Here is an 18,474-nt window from a genome sequence, read left to right as displayed (position 1 = left end):
AGTAAGCTGTAGACCTGAGGTGAAAAATACACTTTTGATTCATGAATGGCTTGGGCTGACCTTGCCAGTGCCATTAATCATGAGTAGAACTCAAGGAGATTGTACAGCACTGCAGAGATTTTAGAAAGAGAATATAAGAATATATGCACTTCAGGGCCCATAAACCCTTGTTTTACAAAATGTCTATGCCTTAATTAATCAGCAAAAGTCACATGAAATAGTTTTACAAGAGATCTTCTATCGTGTAATGCCTTGTGCATATCTGTGATTCTGTTAGCTACACAGCTACATTTATACATGGGTATGCACATAAAGTGTGGACAAACGTACTGTTTTATATTTTTATTCTGACTCTCTTAATTTTTGGCAAGAACAAAATTAATGTATTCCATCCTCAAAAGGCTTTCTAAAATGTTTGATGTGGGTCTGACAGTGAAATATTAATACAATGATATGCTGAACTGTAGCAGATGGCCAGTTGAAAAAGAACTATGTCTATAACTATATCTCTAATATGTATGCCTATGGTACCCACAGACTAACAATCTAATTGCAAAGAAAAGTGATGTGGAGTTCTTTACACATACTTCTTTAGTGATACATACAAGGGAAAAAATGTCTTGGTACTAAAAATACAATAATACTCTTAAAATCCCTCTTCATTTTATGTTCTAATATTAGTCTCATTTTAAAAGAAGAGGGGGAGCCAAGGGAAATCTCCTTCACATAAATGAATAGCTGCTTTCATCTTTTTATTGTTTTGGAAAAATGTAACATTTGCATGAACATTTTAAATATTCATTGATGTATGCTAAGACTTTTTAATTTGGGCTTTACATCTTCAGAGTGAACAATAATATTTTAAATTTAAATTTTCAGTGAAGTTTTGGAAGAAGAAATACAACGTCTTGACATACTGTTTTCTTCTTTTAAAAAATCAAACATAACCCCCAAACACAATGTATACCCTCCCCCCTTAGTTTTAGTCATTAAATATACTCCATGAAGTGATCTCCATTTTTTTTCTAAAAGAAGTCAGCATGTTGCTATTGCTCCTTGTCTTAAAGTTCTTGTCCAATTTACCATTCAGTTTTGTAACACCATCACAGCAGACTCTTTACAACTTAAATGATAAAAGTTTCAATAGGCACTTTAGTGGAATTACGAAAAAGCTACCACTCTTCCACCATGATGCCAAAAAGCTATCTTCTTTCTAAGTCAGGTCAGTAAACTGTACCTTGTAGGCCTGAGCTTGCCTCAGTGTAATTCCAGAGTAACAAAATAACAACAAAAAACTGTGTATATTACAGGATTTCTCTTTCCTTCGCAGATCAAATCAAAACTGACAGTAAGATAAATGCAGTAACTTGCTGGAAACAGTCGGTGTCTTTCATAATCAAAGGAATCCTGTCCTATTATAAAGCTTAGGTTTATCTTTTAAATTTGTTGTTGGTTTACTTTTAATGTCACTCTTGTAGTTGTACTTAAGTGACTTTGTCAGGATTATAACTTTCTTCTTCTCCAAACATGTCTGCCAACATCTTGAAGCGAGGTCCCCAGTCGTTCAGATAGTCATAATCCTGATCTGCCTCTGTAGTAAGGGAGTCTATAGAGCTGAGAGACTCTGCAACAGATCCATTTCCTTCATAAGCATAAGTTGCCAAGGAGTCATAAGGGGGTGCAGTTGGGTCTACATCATTTTCCTGCAGCCTTTGATTAATGAAATCTCTTATGTCTGTGTTATCTTCCACTGGTGGTCTCTGACGTGGAAAACGCAAGGTGTCTGGTTTTATGTCCCTGCGTATTTTATTATCTTCAATCACTTTAGGATTCCTCAGAGCACCTATGTCAAAAGCCTGGGTGTCCTCTTCCCCACCTCCTTCATCATCATAATGGATAACATTATCTCTGATGTCTTCTTTAGAGGTCATCAGGGTGTCCTTTTTCTTCTGCCTCCGTAGTGCTACATACAGTACTACAATGACTGTAATGAGAGAAAACTGAAGTTAAGACATGCACAGAAATAATTTGGTACTCTGATGATACATCATTAAATCTTCCTTTGAAAGTTGCAAGCAATCAAAAGGACATTTTTTCTTAGAAGATACGCTCCCACTATTCTTTTAAAAATAGCAGTGCTCTAGCCGATGAAAAGTCATTTGCTGTTTGATGTATGAGTATAACTGCTTGCTGCTTGCTGTGCTGCTAAAGGAAGTAACAAATTATTTTCCTACTGGCCTGCTTTGTGAACAAATAGAATTGGACAGGGCTTCAGCTTTTTAGTTCAGAGAGACAGAGAGATGAGATTCTTTTTCTTTAAATGTCTTCCACAGCAAAAGAAAGAGTAGGGAAAATGTGGGCCCACTGCTGAATGGGGCAGGGGATCTGTTGACAAAGGACACAGGAAAGGCCAGCCTACTCAATGGCTTCTTTGTGTCTGTCTTTATTAGTAAGGTTATCCTTCAGGAATCCTAGGTCTCTAAAGCCAAAGGGAAAATTTAGAACAAGACTTATCCTTGGTAGAAGAGGATCGGATTAGGGAACACTTAAACAAACTGGACACGCACAAGTACACGTGACCCAATGGGATGCATATGAGTGGTGAGGAAGATAACTGATGTCATCGTGAGGCCACTTGAGATGATTTTTGCAAGGTTATGGCACTACATTGCTAGCTGGTCAAGGGAGGTGATTGTCACTCTCTACTCTGCGCTGGTGTGGCTGCACCTGGAATACTGTGTGCAGTTTTGGTCAACACAGTATCTAAAGGATACAAAGCCACTGGAGAGTGTCCAGAGGAGGGCCACAAAGTTGGTGAAGAGTTTTGAGGGGAAGCTGTATGAGGAGCAGCTAAAGTCACTTGATTTGTTCAGCCCGGAGAAGAGGAGACTGAGAGGAGACCTCATTGTGGTCTACAGCTTCCTCACAAGGTTTAGGTTGGACATTAGGAAAAGGTTCTTCACCCAGAGGGTGGTGGAGCACTGGACCAGGCTCCCCAGGGAGGTAGTGACAAGCCTGACAGTATTCAAGAAGCAATTGGACAATACCCTCAAACACACAGTATGAACTTTGGGGTTGTCCTATGCAGTGTCAGGAGTTGGATTCAATGATCCTTATGGGTCCCTTCCAACTCAAGACATTCTATGATTCTATGACTGGAAGAAGTTTCTGAGAACTGAAGAAAGTGTCACTACTATCTTCAAGAAAGGCAAGAACAAGCTACGGAGCTACAGACCACTCAGCCTCATCTTGATCCTGAGGAAAGTGATGGAGCAAATAATTCTGGAAAACATTTTCAAATCTATCAAGAACAGGAAGGGGATCAGGAGTAGTCAGCATGGATTTATTAAAATAAAAATGTGCTTAACCTACCTGATAGCCTTCCACAATCAGGTGACTGGTGGATGAATGGGGAAAAGTGCATTATTTTTATTCTAATTTCAGCAAAGATTTTGATGCTGTCTTCCATAACAACCTTCTCAGAAAAACTGAAAAAGTGTGTACTAGACAAGTAAATGGTGAGCTGGATTGCTGAGCTGGCAAAACTGCCAGGCTGTAAAGGTTGTGAACAACAGCCCAAAGATCAGAGGGAGGCTGGTCACCAATGATGTACCCCAGGGGTTGAGTGCACCTTCAGCAAGTTTGCAGGCAATACAAAACAGGGGTTGTGCTGACTTTCAAAGGGACCTCATCAGGCTGGAGGAATGGGCCAACAGGAGCCCCATCAAGTTCAACAAAGGGAAATGACAAGTCTTGCATATGGAGAGGAATAAATGCATCCTGTAGGTGCTGTTGGTTGACTGACTGGCTGGAGACTAGTTTGATAGAAAAGGACCTAGGGCCCTTGTGGAAATGGAGGCCAATGGTATTTGGCGCTGCATTAGGAAGAGCGTTGTCAGCAAGTCTAGTGACCTGATCATTCCCCTCTGTTCAGTCCTGGTCTCGCACACTTGGAGTTCTGGGTCCAGTTCTGGGCTCCTCAGTAAAGACAGATATGGACTTCCTGGAGTGAGCCTAGTGCAGAGCCACGAAGATGATTAAGGGATTGGAACATCTGCCATATGAGGAGAGGCTGAGAGAGCTGGAACTGTTCAGCCTTGAGAAGAGAAGTCTTAGGGGGATCTTATCAATGTGTATAAATGCCTGATGGATAGAAGTAAAGAAGATGGAGCCAGACTCCTCTTAGTGGTGCCTTGTGACAGGACAAGAGGCAATGGGCACAGATTGTAATGCAGGAAATTCCATTAAAACATAAGAAAAAAGCTTCTTTACTGTCAGAATGGTCAAACATTGGATCACGTTGCCCAGAAAAGTTGTGATGTATCCATCCTTGGAGATACTGAAAACTCAGCTGCATACTGAGTAATCTCCTCTAATTGACCCTGCTGTAAGCAAAGAGGTTGGACTAGATGATCTTCAGAGGTGCCTTCCAACTGTGACTTTGTGATTCTTTATAATACAAAATGTTACAAACTGTTTTTATTCCAAACAGCAAGTCAGTGACAATCAGCTTGTGGGGTTTTTTTTCAATAGTTTGTCTTTGGAGATACATTTCATTGAATGCAAAATCTGCTTGTGGTGAACTGGCATTTTGGTTATTTTTAGTTCCCTAACTGCCTTTGGTAGAAATGGCAGCGCTCTAAGTTCTGTTGTTGAAATAACACAATAATGAACATAGGAGCTGCCATGACTACAAATTCATGATCAGGCTTGTGTGGCCTAAAATAACTCCTGATTCTGGTAATACGTTGACCGTATTTTGTGTAGAGATGAGTTCGACAAGAACGACTTCAACTATGATTTTAACGACTCTGTATCAGGCTGGGTTCACAGCAAGAAATGAAAATCCAAAAGCAGTTTTAAAATTCATCAATGGAATAGTAGGAGCAAAGTCTGGTTATAAAATAAATGCCATTCTCTTATGTTACACACAGCACTGGAAATCTCATTATTTATAGATTAGTTTTTCTGGGTAATATTGCTAGACTGACTAGAATGAATGGAGTTATTAAAGGACCAAAACTTCTTTTCCAAACATAATCTTTGTAATTCAGTCTGGCGTTCTGTGCAAAGTGGGAATTAAAGTACCTTCATTACTTTTTTATATTCCAAAAGCATCAATCAACAACAGAGCTGGTAAAGAGTTCTTTGGCATAATTATTTTTCATTGAACATACTGGGGTTTGTTTGTTTGTTTGTTTGTTTGTTTTAATAAAAAATGTGTTTATTTCGACAAACTATTAGGGAAAAAAAAATCACAGTTCTGTTGAAGGCTTCCATGATCACCTCACAAATTTGGAGGAAATTCAGACCAGATATTCCTGTTTCCCCAGATCCTCTGCCATTGTAAATGACTCCTGTACAAAGAGCATGAAGCTCTCAGCTGCGTAGTTCGTGCTGTCCAGATTACTGAACACAAAGGGAGCAGCTTGAAAGGCTTTGCTTATAACTATGTGCTTAGGGCTTCTGGGCACTTCACTCTATAACAGAGAGGTTAGATAATCTGGGAGTCCTGACTAAAGAGCTCTAATTCACTTATCTCTTCAGGTGAAAATAACTTAAATTTCTTTGATGGTGAGGTTCACCCCTGACCGCTTTTACCCAGAAAACCCCTAAAAGTGAAAAAGTAGTCCCAAGGAATTGTGGTAAAGGAGAAAACATTCTTCTTGTTTCCAAAAAACTGGTTCTTTTGTTTTGTTCTGGTTTTTAAATTCTTCAGAATGCACATGTTAATTCATATTGCATGGCAAGTATGATCATTTGCCATTCTTGTTTTGATTTGAAACAACGTCTTTATCACAACATAACATTTTTACACAGAACAGAAATTCTGACTTTTACTCACTGCTGTTCAAAAGCTATTTATGTAATCCTGAGTCTGCAGTCATTTACTTAAGTGGTAAATTACTATACTATCCAAGTACAAAGAGGTATCCATATGTTTCTGTAGCTCACATCGTGCCTGTGTAAGCCACAGAGTTGTTTTTATTTTGTTATCAGTTCATTAAAGCTATATATATAGCCTATATAAGGTCATCCTTTTGCTCAAGGTGGTATGAAGAATTAAACAAAGGCCCTTACCAAGTCTTTACTGCTGTTACTGTCAGTAGGACTTGTCTACCTTAGTAATAAGTAATAATATTAATTCTTCAAGAAAAGTATTTAAACAAAACTGTTCCAGGGAAAAAAAAATAATTTGGATTCCACTGAAAGCTGGTTCTATTCAAATAATGGGAAATATGTAGGTGTTAGCAGATTCACAGTCATGGTCAGTGCTTTGGGAAGCTTTTCTAGAAATATAGAAGCACAAAAGTTGCCATAAACTGCCACATATTTTCAATGGCTTTTTTTTTAACAATAGATGAAGCTCAGAACAACATAAATTAATTCACAGGTGAATAATTAATGTATTTCACATGGTTTCATGTGAACTAACCTAGAAGTATAACAATACACAACAAGATTGCAATGAGTGCTCCTGTGCTGAGGCCTACTGGTAAGAAGATTGCCTCCACGTTGCAGGACAGGATGGTACCATCAGAATCACATCTGCAAACACGGATAGTCATTGTGTTTGTGCTGCTCTGGACAGGGTAACTGCTGTCTTCTATTACGACTGGAAGAAAGTACAGCTCTTGCTGCCTTCTGTTGTAACCATTTCTCCTGGTTTCAATCCCAGCTGTGTTGTCTGTAAAACACAACACGGTCATTACAGGATTTTTATTGTGTGCTTCAGTTCATCGTTGTAGTTTATATCACCTTTAGCAATAGGCAGCTATTCCGTTTTTGAAACTCAGTGAATGACACGCTTTATTTAATTACCTTGTTTTATCATTAGAGAAGGTATTGTATTCTTACCGGTACAGCTATTTTTGCAGAGCATTAAATAATCTTCCATTTATTGTAAACTTGTTAGCTTGACAGCTAAAATTTCAAAGATTACATAAATAATAATTTAAAAAGGCATTACAGACGTCAGATTAGGAAAGCTTTTCAGTTTTTCTTTTCTCCTTATATTGCAAGCCTGTGGTCCAAAGGACTTTGATTGCACATGGATTTAGAATCAAATCTCAATTAATTAATTTCCCTTTAAAACTGAAAGTCATATACCTAGACAAAATGCAAAACTCCTTCAACTTTCATGCCCCATTAAAAATAAGTACAGAAATGAACTGAGTAATTTATAATCAGCACATTTTCCATCAATTAGACATTAATGTCTACAGAACTCCTAGAAGCTACGTTTTGTCATTTCTTCCCTGTAGACATGCATTTATCACTACTTTTCTTGAATCGAACAAAGTAACAAGAAAACAATGGGCAGATTAAAAGAATTACATTGAAAACAAAATGAAAATTAAATTATCAGGGAATTAATTAGCTGATATATCTGAATGAAGGTAGCCTGCAGCAGTCACCATTTTGCCATCTCATCCATGCGCTTTACTGTATCTTTAGAAGAGGTCACTTGCTGTCCATGTTATGACTTTCATCTCTTCTTGGAGTTTTATCACTTGGCAGAAATATTAAGGGCTCCGAACTCAACACTCAAATACTTGTGTGCAGCTCCAATTAAGGACAATAAGAAGGAACCTTAAATATCCAAAGTGAGATGTGTTATGGTCAGACACCATAAAGAAGGCACTTGGCTGACAAAATGTTTATTTCAGAAGTCCTCTTTTTATCGAACTCAGACATGGCGCATGTCCACGTCAGGTTCAGTGACGTTTAGATTTGAAAAAGAAAAATGTCTCAGAATTGCTTGAATCAAATCAAATTCCATCTTCAGCTATTTCTTTCTGTGATTAATCATGGAATCATAGAAGAATTTAAGTTGGAAGAGGCCCTCAAGATCATCGAGTCCAACCATAACCTAACTCTGACGCTAAACCATGTTCCTAAGAACCCCATCTACACATCTTTTAAACACCCCCAGGGATGGTGACTCCACCACTTCCCTGGGCAGCCTGTTCCGGTGCTTCACAATCCTTTCTGTGAAGAAATTTCTCCTAATATCCAGTCTGAACCTTCCCTGGAGCAACCTGGCACCGTTTCCTCTTGTCCTATTGCTTGCTACTTAGGAGAAGAGACCAACACTCTCCATGATACAACCTCCTTTCAGGTAGGTATACAGACTGAGAAGGTCTCCCCTCAGCCTCCTTTTCTCCAGGCTAAATAGCCCCGCTTCCCTCAGCCACTCCTCATTAGACTTGTGCTCCAGAACCCTCACCAGCCTTGTCACTCTCCTCTGAACTCTCTCCAGCACCTCAATATCTTTCCTGTAGTGAGAGGCCTAAAACTGAACACAGTATTTGAGGTGTGGCCTCACCACTGCTGAGTACAGGGGGAAAAATTCTTCCCTACTCCTGCTGGCTACATTATTCTTGATACCCATCAGGATGCTGTTTGCCTTTTGGGCCACCTGTGCACACTGCTGGCTCATGTTCAGCCAGCTGTTGACCAATACTCCCAAGTTCCTTTCCACCATGCATCTTTCCAGCCACTTTTCCCCAAGCCTGTAGCATTGCATGGAGTTGTTGTGACCCATGTGCAGGACCCGGCACTTGGCCTTGTTGAACCTCAGCCCAGTGATCCAGCTGATCCAGATCCCTCTGCAGAGCCTTCCTACCCACAAGCAGATCAACACTCCCACTCACCTTGGTGCCATCAGCAAACTTTCTGAGAGTGCACTCAATCCCCTCATCCAGATCATTGATAAAGACATTAAAGAGAACGGGCCCAAATACTGAGCCCTGGGGAACACCACTCATGACTGGCCACCAACTGGATTTGACTCCATTCACCACAACTCTTTGGGGCCTGGCCATCCAAATCATCTGCATTGTATAAAGAATTAAAAATCTAATTTGAACTCGTCCAGCTTAATCTTATTTATATACTTATTTCTATAATTGTTCAAGGTCCTTTTGAAAATATGGACACAGGGATGTGTTTGAACCCTATACAGAGCAGCGTGGAGCTGCAGCCTGAAGCTGAGACAGCTTCTGGTTCTTTGGTCTGTTGGCAATAAATTCATTTTCAGGATGTGTGTGACAGTCTGGAGAGAAGGAAAATTTTCTCTCTCTTACATGAACAATTCTGTGTCCTCAGCAGTGAAGCAGCCCTCCAGGGAGCAGAGTGAGCCCAGCAAAGTGGAAAGAGGAAGGTGGGCAGTTCAGCTCTAAGCACTCCAGCTCTGCCAGGCCATCTCACTTGTATTCACAGCTGACAAATTGGTCTCTGTGCTGCTGAAGGTGCAGTCTAGAAACATAACATTTCCTTGTGTTTACATTTATAGAGGCTCCAAATGTCAACCTTGAGCTTCTGTCTTGCTTCTATCCTCATTAAATTATATTCTGAGGAAGTATGGAACCTGGAAAAGTTTATTCTCTTGGATGCACTACAAACGTATTATACCTGCTGCAATATCACACCACACATTATTTTTAGCTGTATGGAATAGCACTGCTTATTTGGCTTCCTGATGTGTTTAAAAACATTAAACAACACCTTCACTTGTAAAAGTGTTAATTGTCACACAGTAAACAACATTGTTTTCTCAAAAAAAAAAAATCAAAATTCCTTTCACAAAGTACCTGCTTGGTGCTAACATAATTACTGACAAAAAAAAAAATGGTATTTCTGTTTTTAAAACATTTCTGTAGTGAAAATAAGCTTGTGTTATTACACCTTTAAATCGTGCACAGAGCAGAACTTCCACCTTTCTGGCAAACAAAAGGCAGAAAATATTGAAAACATTGCACAATATTTCTGTTTGGACAGATTTTTCTAATAGCTCTATAAAATAATAAAAAATTAAGAAATATTTTATGGTTGGAAAATATTCCACAGAAGCTTTTTTGTCTGTCTTCCCTGTGCTTCAATAACTAATGTACTTCTTTCTTCTTGTTTAGTGTCAAGAAATGCTTTTAAGAGTGTGTATATAGGTCCATTCACACACTAAAATTTGTGCATGAAAAATTCTGTGTATTGGTTCCTTATTCAATTTTTTATGGGAATATTGCATTTGTTTTTATATAGTAGAGAAAGTTTGCCAACAGAGTATTGAAATCCAAAGTGATTTCCACATTACCATTACTGGTTTAAACAAGAAAATGTAATTATCTAATAATATTTGAGCAATATCCTCATCAGACTTACACGTTAAGCACACTTCACAAAAGCTGTAAATGAGAAAGGTCATTGACTTTAACTACTGTGTAGTCTTTTTAAGTTTAAAGATTCTTTTGAGAAATGAAATATGTTAAAAAGACCCAAGAAGAACTGGAAGACTTACGTTTAAAACAGTAGTTCGTAGTTATTTGAAAAAGTTAAATCTTGGTGAAATTAAAATATATTTTATTAAATGGACCAAAATAAAGAAATTAAAGCTCTTACTCTAAAGAAATCTTGTCTGAACAAGCAAAGGTATTTAGAAATACACAGTATTCATCTTATAAGACTACATAATTACAAAGATACTACCCATATGGGCCTTCAAATGTGTTGAAAAGTGAAAGGAAGAAAGTAATTAATGTAAAGGATGAGAAAACTATAAAGAGGTATATTTTTTTTCTTTGGTTGGTACATACAGAATATTTTATTTCCTTTTTAATTATAATAGTTAGCAAAGTTCATCATGCTGAGTTTTGCAGGGAAATGCTACCGACAGCTAAGTAGGCAACAGAAAATAACACAAACTACAGTGCAGCATAAAGGTGGAGGAAACTTAAGCATTATCCAGAATTTTAAGTCCAGTGGGACATAGATATAAAGAATTGAAATCTTGTTCAGCATAATTATAGTTAGATTTTGAAATGCCACAAAATTTTTAAATACTTCTGGAGAAGAGTAATGACCTAATATTCCAAGAATGGAAGTAACGGGGCTTGAATCCGTTGTAAGGTTGTTCTTCATATTAATTGAGCTGTTTGTCTTAAGCAAATTACTTGGATGTCCTCTGATAAAATGCTGGTCTACGTATTTTTGGTTTCATAAGTTCCTACTATTCATGTCTGCGATATTACAAATTATTTTGGTTTCATTATATACTGTATTTTCAAGTCATCAGGTGAAATTCTTCACTCATCTGTAAAATGTTTTTAGCTATGTGTGACATACCAAGATACAAGTCACTAATAAATTCGGGCATAAACTATTTTTGCTTGGTCATCTTCACAGAAGAGCTTTATTAAAGGAGAAAATCTGCATAGTTTATTTTTCTGCTGTTTCAAATTTATTTATTCATGAACTTTCTAAATAATAAAAGTCTTAATGATTAATAATTATCTTGTGTAATAATAATTTTGTTAGCTTTAATTTTGTATCACCTAACATTGACGAAAGTGCATGGCTTCAAAAATAATGTGAGTCGTGTACTTAAATGGTTTTAAAAAAGGCTAAATCAGTGGCCTCTGCAATTTTTTTCACTGTCTGTATTATCCATTTCTAGCACTTTTTAGGGCTTGGGTTACTTAATTCTGAAGAAATGAATCCTTACATCGTACTCAGTATTGTCTCAAATTTAAATTGAAAATAATCATAAATATGATTAATACAAATTTTTAAAAATTAAGAATCATATACTTTTTCTTAAAACTACTACTTACAACCTAAATAGTTAAACAGGCAAAGGAATGTTACTGAACTTTACAGGATTCCTTTGGTGTTCTTTCTTTACAGAGTAATGTAAACCCTTTCTTATGAAAAGCTTATCATATCAGTTCCTTAAAGATCAGCTGATAGCTGATAATCTTTTTTTTTTCTTATTTGATTAAAGTAATTAGTGATGAAAAAATACTGCAGTTTATTATGAAGTTTTATCTGTGTCTGTTCACAAGACTACATACTTAAAGATGTTTACAATAGAAAGAAGGATCCATTTTTTTCATCTTGGGTTATTCTTTGCCATTTATCGTAATCATTCCAGGGGAAGAAAAAAAAAAGATGATCAATTATGACAAATATTGGAGGAAAAATCAGATATGTTAATTATATGAACCTGCAAATTATTAAGAATGTTGTCTGATGTTATACTGCAGAAGCACTGCTCATATTTAGAACTAATCCTTCTGCAGGACTATCCAGCCTCCAGAAAGTACAATAACTGGGTTCTTTGAAAACAGCAAAGTAATAGTATTTAAACAAGGCAGCAATAGTGTATTGGCATATGAGTTTCCTTCCTGAGATACTGAATGATAAAAGGAAAAAAAATAAAACAGGTAGCAGTGTTTTTGCAGGCCTGTAGGGAAATCTCAGTCTTTGGTGTTCTAACAATTCCTGTCCCCTAAAAATGAGAAAAATGTGCAAGACCTGAATTTATATTAATATATATCCTAGATAGTTTAACAATTAGAATCGTCAAATTAAAAAGTTAGTCTGTAGACATGACTGGAATACAAAGTAAACATATTCGTCATTATAATCACAGCTTCCTGCTCTGAAAGAGAGATATGGGTAAGCAACTTACTTCTGTAGTCAAGGACTGTGAAATTTGGTTTATTGGAAGCCTCAGCTGACAGTCTGAAGGAAAACCTTTGCCCAGCTGGTGACAAATCTTTGTCTGCAGCAGTGACAGTCTGTATCACCTGAAACCAGATTATGATTAATTCTGAAGTTAGTTCATTCTTCTAAAAGAAGCAGTTTCGTAGAAGTGCAAAATGAACACCAAATGAAACAATGAAAGTGAAATCCTGCTGAATTACCCTCATTCCCCTAATATATTGGACAATGGAGGCAAGAAGTTTGAATACTATAGCCTCCAGAGCACTTGTGATGTCTCATAAGGTCTTGTTTTGATCTGAACGAAATCAGGAAGATTTACCCTATATTCATAGCAGAAGTATTTAACATTTGTCTTCTGCATCTAAATACTAGTGATTGTTTTCAGGTGAGTGATTACTTAAAGACAGTTCACTTTATCCACTACTACTACTATCACTGTTACGATGGGTACATGTTTTTGTACTTCACAAAGCTGCACGCTAATTTTACAGCTTGAAATGAAGTACAGAGGGTTGAAAGGTCTGCACCATCTAGGCATGATGGAACTTTTGGGTCCCAGAGTCCTATCTACTAGATTTCAGGTAAGCACAGTGCAGTCAAAATGTTTCACAGTAGGACTGCCACCGATCTTTTAAAAAAGAAGGCTCTTTTTTTTAATGTAACAAAGGTCTAAATATGCATAATTTTTGACAGCTCAGTGTTTCCCTGTAAAAACTTCCCCTTTCTACTGTTAGTGCCTGGATAAGGTACTAACTAAAGGTATTTGATAAACTAGAAGTTAAATAAGGTTGTATGGTAGTTGAAACATACTAAAAAAATAACAAAAAAACCAAACCAAACCAAACCCACAAACGTGAGATAGGAATATCATATGAAGTCACAGACATATCTGTAATAAAGATAATAAAAATCACATTGACTGATTACGTATTACAGACATATAAAAAGAAGTCACTGATTACACAGCAGGCTGAATAGGTTCCTTCCATGGCTGACAGTAGCTCTCAAAGTTGAGCAGTTGCAGTTACAAGTCTTGTCTTGGAAAACATACTAGCTGTTAATATGTATGATGGCTGGCCTTGGTGCTTTGCAGCACTGTGTTTAATTGCAAAAATTGTGTGCAGAAGGAGCACGTGCCAACAGATTCCGAGGCCAGCTTTATTAATACTGGCATCACTCATGGTATAAGATGATATTCTGAATCTGAAATAAGTTTTGCATACTACCTATATATTTGAAACTGCTTTTAAAAACAAACTTTCAGGAGGATTGCCTTTGGGGTTGTGGGTTCTTTTTCTCAGAATAAGGTGCAGAAATGTGTGTAATCCATCCTACTCTGATTATCAACATTTAAGTGTCTTTAAGAAAGGGAATCTTTCTCCTGTCATAGCTACTAAATGCTCAGTAGGGGGTGGCACAGGCCCACATAATCCGGGAAAATAAAAATAAACGGAAAATAAATAGACCACAAAGGTCACAAAACAGCATTCCAAAAGGTGAATATTTCCAACACAGGCATTTTATTTACAAAAGAATTCTAACCATGATGTAATTTTCAAACCCATAAATTTCTATTGCTATAAAGAATAAGGAAAGAAAAAGCAAAAAAACAAGCATTGTGAATTTGAAATACCTGTCCTGGTTTGGCATTTTCACATACAGATGTCTCATATGGAACTGAAATTTCAGGAGGAAACTCGTTGACATCCAGGACATTTATTATAACGTTGACTTTGCTGGTTAATAGTGGGTTACCTATAAATGATTTTTAGGAGAAAAGCATTAAGGAATACTATTTATGTTTGTTGTCATCACCAGTGCCCAAGAGCTGTCATAAACTGTTTTGATCCCAGTATTGTGACTTCTAAAAGCCCTTGACTTTCTTTTGGTTTTGATTTGTACTAAGGAGAAATCAGAAGCAAACTTCTTATCACTTTGTACCAGACTTTGATCCATTACTCTTCATGGAGTAAGGAACCAATCAATATGGTTATGTTTATCAGAGCATAAATTCAAGAATTTGAAGTTGTACTTGTAATTAAAGATGCAAACTTTTCTCAGATCACTTTTCACGGAATCTGCGGAAAATTATTCCAATGATTAAAACTTAATTCTGTTTTCCACAATGGAATGCAGAAAATAAATATTTATTGCTTAGCCACTAGTTACTTCTTCAAGATATTAAGGAGGTAAGAGGAGCATACCAATTTAGAATATGGAGAAAAGTAAGTGAGAAAGATACAAAGAAAAATCTCGCTGAAAGCCAGACTTAATCATTGGTAAATTTAACAGTGAAACATGTAGAGCTAGCATTCAACTTGTCGTTAAACCATTAGGACATGTTGTAATAGATATTTCTGTAACTGCATAAGTATTTGCAAGCAGCAGACACTTTTGTGCAAAAGGAATGCCAAAAACCAGTATACATTATGCTTCTTTCCATTGTCCTACTAATGCAGATAATCAGTCACCAGGTGCATTTTATAACAAATTGCAAATGTAGTGTCTGATAGAAAGGAGACAGAAACTCAATGCAAAGCAGACAATATTCTCTTTTACTTTACGCTGAAACCCCTTGCACATACATAAAAAAACAGTTTAAGTGGTGAGTCAAAAGGATCATTATTTTATCCTTTTGCATTTAAGAAGGGTGGCTGCCACTATACAGGCACATTTAACTATTGAATGAATCTATGCTATGAATCAGGGTGGTGTAGGATTGAGAGCATGGAGTCATGGTTAAGTACAGGAATATTTTTCTTGAATCTTCAGACATAAATTGACCCTTCAAATTATTTACATTAGCTGCTTGCTTCATATAAACCTTTACATTTCTGTTTAAAACTAACACAGCAAGAGGCAAAGTTTCTTCATGGTGGCACTGTGGAAATTTTACATTTCTTTCTTGTTCTTAGGAACTACTAAATGAAGTGTTTTCAAGAGGCCTCTGTCAAAGCCAAGCGGTATTCTCCAATGATTTCCTAGCTAAGTGTGACCACCTGCAAGTAGAAGTGTGCTTTACCTGTTGACAAGCAGTGGATAAACTGACCACCCTACAAACACAGCTTGAAATCTAAAAAAACCAAACCTAACCAACCAAACAAACAAAAAACCCCAAACAAACAAAAAACCCCAAACAAAAAACCCCAAACACAAAACCAAAACCAACACAAACAATCAAACAACAACAACAAAACAAACCCAAATCACACAATATTTGCGGTTCCTTCCTATGAACATACTTAATTAATACTAACCATATTTAACAATTTCCCTTTTAATCCTCAATCATTTCCAGTTCAGCATCATCCCTACTTGCAGAATGTCTCTGTGGAGAAAGACATTGTGCAGTATGAATGAAGACAGAGTTTGGTCTGGCAGCTGGGAATTAGGCAGTGGTTCTTTAGATGCTTGAAAAGACAGAAGAAATCTAGATTGTTTGCTCACGATTGAACTGGTTCCCTTTTATAATAGTATTAAGAAGCTATTTTAATCAGTAGAGGGCAGGACCCCAACTCTGAATATATACAGAGATCAGAAAAGCCTTGAGTATGTCAAATTCATGCAATTACTGGCTGAAACTTAAAACTTCTCTCCTAGCAGTGCCTGCTGCAAAGAACACAGCAACTCACACAGAGTAACTCAGGTTTTCTTTTGATTTTTGTATGTTTGTTTTAAGGTACAACACTGAACAACAGGAGTTCACGATACATTCTTCAAGCATGTTAGAGATCGATGCGTTGCCATGAAAGTATAGGTATAGATGTTAGTTTCCTTTTAGAAATACGTTAACAATGTCTTTCCAGTAAAAGAAAGAATGTGTGCAAAACTTATGCATCATGTACATGGGAGATACTAGCTGATTTTGATAATGTCAATTAAACATATCAGTTTCTATAAGAAGTCTTTTTAGGCTACGGTTTTTTGAAGTATCTTGCATAAATTATTTTTTCAGCTTTTTGGAACAGTGTACATATTATAGGACTGTTTGTTTTTAAAATGAACACAGGGATTTGACATGTGGCATCCCCTCAAGATCAAAATAGGATAGCATGCTTTGGAAATGTACATGAATATGAGTGATTTTTTTACATTTATTTCTTACTGATGGTCTATGACTTATTTTTTGTGATTCTTTGAAAGCTATCTTAGAGGCCAAAATATTTTCTTGCTAAGTATTGTAGTGTTTCACTTTATTTATATGATTCATTTTCTTTCTGATTTGCACTGATATCAGTTTAACTACTCATGTATGTAAAGGAAGACTGAAAGTAGATTGTGTACAGCTTTGAATTGATATATAATTACAAAGACCTGTAATACTTGATGTGAACAAGGATGAAGAATTCCATTTGAAATACCACTTTGCAGACTTGACCTCCATTTTCTCTGTTTTTGTTTTGTTTGCTGTTTGTCTCATAATCAAATATTTTTGAGCCCTGTTAGCACAGTAGCGATGTGTATGCTGGTATCAGTGAGTCACTGAAAACATCTGATCATGCCTTTTAAACCCAGATTACACAGACGAGGAGAGAAGCTGGTAAAATCATTAGCCTATGAATTAATAAACTGATTTCAGGTTTCAATTCTGCCTGTAAGATACAGGCAAATTAATCAGCTTCTTCCTTCCTCAGTTTTCTTATCTGTAAGACAGTGACAACCCTGTTTCCTTCTTTTGCTCGAATACCTTCATCTGTTAACATCTTTATGGTTCAAGTATAATACAGTAGTAAAAAATATGTAAAATACTTTGACTAATTAACTTGTGAAAATCCAAGATACCTGAGAAAATAGTGACCACTGAGAACTAGTGGTTCCTTAATCCCATTTATGGTATGCAGGAGAATATAAACCCCATCTTGAGATTTAAACTGAGGTTTTCTCAGCATTCACAAAATTGGAGTCTACAGTTAAGGGAGTTGGGAAGGTGATTTGAACAGGAAGGATTATGGTTACTTTGTATTTATTTTCAAACATAACTACCACTCTGAGGACAGGAGAGCAGAAATAAGGTCTCACACATCTCATCTGTTTTCTCTCTTGTAAGATGCACAAATCATTTCTGTACTAGGTAACTAAGCAGTGCACCAGGGAACTTTTTGACCACTGGACTGTGATTGTTTTATATCATTATGTTCTTACAGCAACCCTTGGCACAGTTTTGGTCGGGGCAACTAGTGGCCTTGCAGACAATTTACAAGCATGTGCTGGAAGTTAGTATGAGCAAGAGACAACTCAAAGAACCAATTTACATGTGGCCACCCTGTTTGGAAGGTAAGAGTGTTTAATGGCATAGAAATAGGCTACTCAGTGCCAGCTGGCATTTCTGCTTGAAACAAATGCAAGCCATGTTTAATTTATTAGTTTGGACAGAGTTTGTGAAATCAAAAATGTTCAGAAACAGCAACCATGAAGGCTGAGTGAAAAGAAGTAAAGAGAAATTGGGAAGTGAAATGGGGGAAAAAATGTGAGTTTGAAAAATCCCCTCCGTATTCATACACTTTGTTCCATATAAAGGGTGATTTTTTATAGTATATGGTGTGGAGCATGACAGTAGGTTATCCATCACTCCGCACTGGGTACACCTCTGAGATGTTCTCAAGAGTCAGTTATGCTTCTATTTGGAGATAGCTTCCCAGACAGTGTTTAGATCAGATGTTTGGAAGGTACAATTATACAACTGGTTGCAATACTGGGCCCCTTTCCTTAGGTAATCCTGTATATTTCAAGGCACTGTTCAGTGTACTTTTTTGTCTAATGAGAGATGGCAGTTTCTACGTCAGCATTTAGCAAGTGGCAATTTTTTTAACAGCAGAAATTCTTCAAATATAGTAATTTCCCCCCCTCTTTTTCTTCAGATGTTTTCTTCTCTCCTCTCTAACCTCTTCTGGTTGTGTGCAGTGTGTCATCCCTCAAGCCTCAGCCTTTATTTCTGTACTAGCTGTTAGTGAGACAACAATATGTATAATT

General features: G+C 36.9%; 1 protein-coding gene across 2 annotated transcripts in view; it reads right to left on the bottom strand.

The window, feature by feature from the left end:
- Positions 1 to 1,484: 1,484 nt before the first annotated feature.
- CDH12 (cadherin 12) overlaps positions 1,485 to 18,474 on the bottom strand; it is a 165,458-nt gene continuing 148,468 nt past the window's right edge. For both annotated transcript variants that reach the window (XM_065630209.1, XM_065630210.1), the window contains 4 exons: positions 14,138 to 14,259; positions 12,470 to 12,587; positions 6,437 to 6,688; positions 1,485 to 1,984 (listed from right to left, as the gene is read on the bottom strand). In XM_065630209.1, coding sequence (XP_065486281.1) covers positions 1,485 to 1,984; positions 6,437 to 6,688; positions 12,470 to 12,587; positions 14,138 to 14,259 — 992 coding nt within the window. The remainder of the gene's footprint in view (positions 1,985 to 6,436; positions 6,689 to 12,469; positions 12,588 to 14,137; positions 14,260 to 18,474) is intronic.

This window comes from Caloenas nicobarica, chromosome 2 (assembly GCF_036013445.1).
Source record: "Caloenas nicobarica isolate bCalNic1 chromosome 2, bCalNic1.hap1, whole genome shotgun sequence".
Lineage (NCBI taxonomy): Eukaryota > Metazoa > Chordata > Aves > Columbiformes > Columbidae > Caloenas > Caloenas nicobarica.
The sequence above is the reverse complement of the archived record's forward strand: the minus strand, read 5'-3'. Positions and strand labels throughout refer to the sequence as shown.